The sequence below is a fragment of the Chinchilla lanigera genome, unplaced genomic scaffold (genome assembly GCF_000276665.1).
Source record: "Chinchilla lanigera isolate Chin_1 unplaced genomic scaffold, ChiLan1.0 scaffold00051, whole genome shotgun sequence".
Taxonomy (NCBI): Eukaryota; Metazoa; Chordata; class Mammalia; order Rodentia; family Chinchillidae; genus Chinchilla; species Chinchilla lanigera.
In genome coordinates this window covers 5,515,770-5,519,444 of record NW_004955452.1, presented here as the reverse complement: position 1 = coordinate 5,519,444, position 3,675 = coordinate 5,515,770, and the positions used below count along the sequence as shown (strand labels likewise).

The 3,675-nt window shown below is 52.4% G+C and overlaps 1 protein-coding gene across 1 annotated transcript in view; it reads left to right on the top strand.

Annotated features, from left to right (window-relative positions):
• The window catches only part of Trim63 (tripartite motif containing 63, E3 ubiquitin protein ligase), a 13,522-nt gene extending 12,046 nt beyond the window's left edge, over positions 1–1,476 (top strand). Inside the window, exon 9 of the mRNA XM_005394841.2 lies at positions 929–1,476. Coding sequence (XP_005394898.2) covers positions 929–939 — 11 coding nt within the window. The 3' untranslated portion in view covers positions 940–1,476. The remainder of the gene's footprint in view (positions 1–928) is intronic.
• The last annotated feature ends 2,199 nt before the right edge of the window (positions 1,477–3,675 follow it).

The window sequence follows — 3,675 nt, the reverse complement described above, 5'->3', positions numbered from 1 at the left end:
GAGATTTTGGCTGGGGATCTGGCTTAGCAGTGCAAGCACCTGCCTGGCAAGCACAAGGTCCTGAATTCAATTCAAAAAAAAAAAAAAAAAGAAAGAAAGAAAGAAAGAAAAAAAGACAATTCAAAAAAAAAGAAAGAAAGAAAAAAGGAGGTTTCTATGCTAGTAATCTGCATTTCCACTTCTGGTGGAAACTTGGAAAAAGCAAACAATGCTGGGCTTTAACTTCCCCTCAGGCCCAGAGAGGCAGCTGTGGGTAGGACTGTTCCCTTTAAGCTGGACATGTACTTGGGGACTTGCCTGGCCTCACCTCCACCACAGGTGGAGCCTGCCTCATTCATACTGTCTGCTGGTCCCACAGGTATCTGAGGCTGCCACCCTGGCAGAGCTTGGTTAAGAGCCTGGCTCCTGAATCACAGCTTTGCCCCAGAGAGCTGTATGATCCTGAGCAGTTCTTGATTTCTCTGAGTCTTGGGCTACGCATCTGCTTACCGGGCCAAACACTTGTCAACTTTCGTTGTTGTTTCCTGCAGTATTGGAGATTAAACCCAGGACATCACACATTAGTCAAACCCTTCACCATTGAGCAATGTCCCCAGCAAGTTGTCCAGGCTGGTCTTAAACTTGTGACCCTACTTCTTCAGCTTCTCGGTTAGTGGGAGTTATAGGCGTGCACCACCATACCTGGTTGCTACTGTTATTTTTCAAGCCTAGTTTGTGGGACTAAGTTCCAACCCAGTGGAAATATATAGTTTTGTATAAAATGTGCAATGCATAGTGTTTTGGCAGCTAAATTCTATTTTGGTTTTAAAAGGAAGAGACCAGGCAGGAAATGCAGTTTGACGGTCGTACCTGTCACTGTAGCTTGGTAAGCCCTGCCCGCTCCTGAGTCCCTGTCTCATCATGTTCCTCTGCGTCTTTTTTATTTCAGGACACCAGTAAGGAGCTGGATGAGTGAGAGACCCTCTGGATGCAGAGAGACTGGGGGAAGGGCCCAGGGTGGGAGGGACGGGGCCCCTGGAGGGGTAATGGGGAATTGTGTCTCCTCTGCTCAGAGAACAGGGACTAGAATAGCAACCCCACCGCTGTGTCCAGCAGTCACTGAACCAGGATTGGAAATGTGCCTGAAATCGTCACACAGGACACTTTTCTACGTTGGTGCAAAATGAAATATTTTGTACGTTTTTAAAATGTGATTTTTGTATATACTTGTCACGTATGCCAATGTGGTGCTTTTTGTAAAGGGACTTTTGTATAATAACGCTGGGGCACTCTGACTGGCTTTTGAGAAAGGGAGAGAAAGCCAGGTCAATAGAGCCGCCCGCTTTCTTTCCCCAGTGGGAGGGCTGGGTCACACTCACGGGCCTAGAAAGAGATAATGTACTGTATTTCAGTGCCCATCCCTGACGTGGGGGAACTGAGTTTGTTATATGTTGTTTTAATAAACGCACAGTGCTCTCTTCCTGTTATTACAAACGAGCTGAGGTTTTCTTCATCCTGTTTTTCTCGGGGGACAAGAGTTGAGCGTGGAGGAGCAGGTCTGACAGGTAAAAGACATGGGCAAGGCTGGGCTTATCCCACCAAAGGAGAGCTTTACACTGGCATTTCTGGCGCACTTGCCGTGGAAATCCGGCCCTGAGATGTCTAAATTCCAAGAGGATATCTGTTGACTGCAAATAAAAGGGTTCCTCTACCACACAAAGGGCTCTTCCTGTCCTTTTAAACCTAAGGCTAGCATGAAGGATTGTTTTGTTTTGTTTTTTGGTGTTGGGAGTTGAACCTCGGCCTAATGAATGCTGGACTCTACCACTGAGCCATACCCCCATCCCATATAAAGGGTGCTTGATCAATAATCGTCCTTTAAGATCTTGCTGTAAGGAAGGCCTGTAAATCCCAGCACTCGGAAGGCTGAGGCAGGAGGATCGTTGGGAGTTCGGAGACCAGCCTGGGCTACAAAGTGAGCTCAAGGCCAGCCTGAACCGCACAGTGAGACCCTGTCTCAAAAAGACAAAAAAATAAAAAAATAAAAAAAGAGAAGATCGTGCTGTAAGAGGAAAACTGGCTTTGAGGGAGTTCTTTCAGCACCAAAAGAAAAAGAAAAAAAAATTAAAAACAACCAGGAAGTCTGAGATTTCCCATCTTCACAGTCCAAAGGAGGTGGAAAGGCACCGAGCAGGGACTCAAGCACGGCAGACATGCTCAGCCAGCCCCGGTCCTTGTACCCTGTCCCTCACAAGATGTATGGGGACCGACTGAAAGAGCTGCTCCCTGTCCCCAGTGGTGTGGGCAAGAGGCCTACAACCTACACTTTTTTTTTTCTTGTTTTGTTTTAAGACAGGGTCTTGCTTGTAGCCCAGGTTGGCCTCAAACACACAGCAATTCTCTTGCCTCAGCCTCCCCAGGGCTGGGATTATAGTCATGTGCCACCACACCCAGCCTCCTTTCTTTTTCTCCCCCTACCCCTTGTGGTGCTGGACATTCAGCCCATAATGTCACAGCTCTACCACTGAGCTACACTTCCAGCACTAGTTTCTGTGATAGGCCGTACCTTCCAAGCTATGGTTCTGGAGGCACTGGGGCTCATGGAGTGAGCGCCCAAGGAAAGTCAGCAGCCTTCTACACGGGCACGTGCTAGAGGCCAGCATGGAGGCCGCAGGCCCCACCCTCGGGGCCTGGGTGGTGGGACACTCCTTCAAGTAGGTGGGGCACAAGTTGCCAACTGGGCACAGACCAGCTTCTCCCATCCATACCACTACACATGGCACCTTCTCCCTGCATCTCCCAGGTTTTTGTTGTTGTTGTTCCAGGTGTTTACCTGCCGAGCTTTCTGGTGGCCCCTGAGCTGCTTCAGGGGATGGGAGAAAGTGTGGTGGTGGTGGACGGATGGCGACTGTCAGTGAAGCAGGACACCCACACCGTCCCGGTAGAGGTGGAGATAAAGCTGGCCACTCCCCGCAGGCGTGGTGGCGCTTGCCTCTAGTCACAGTACTCTGGGAAACAGCCCAGAGGGCCAAAAGCTGAATCCCAATCTGGGTAATTTAGTAACTTTCCTTCAGTCTCAGAATAAAAAAGCCGGCCACTCCAGATTCTAATCAGAGCGCCTAAAACGGGAAGAATGGGCGCTGCTTCAGCGGCAAAGCTGTGGGCTTCCCCGCCTGTCCGAAGGAGCGCACCGCCCCCCCCCACCCCCGCCGAAGGGAGATGAACTGCACCCCCAGCCGCGGGGCAAGGCACCGGCTGGTTAGAGGTCTCCCAGCTGAGAGGGGGCAAGTGATTGTGCCCCAGCGGGGTCCAGTCTGGGGCGTGATGCCCTGCCCCAGGCGCAGAAGTCGCCACTCCGAGCCAAGGGGCCACATTCTTGCCCTCGGGGTAACCAAGAACCAAGGATTACAGAAACCCAGGTCCTATAACACGACCTACCCACGCGGGGCAGAGTGGGCGCGAAGGCTGTTAGGATTTTCCTCGCAGGCAGCTGGGCTCCTCGGGGCCTCTCGGAGGGCACCAGCGGGTGGGAGGCAGCACCGCGACGCCCTTTGCAGCCGGCCACCCTCCTCCCTCCCCGCGGGCTTTTGCGCACGACGCGCGGCGGGCAGCTTCACACGGCGTGGCCGGGATAAAACGGGCGCGCGCGGGGCGCAGCGGGCGGCGTGCACACGTGGAGCGCGCGGACGCGGAGCG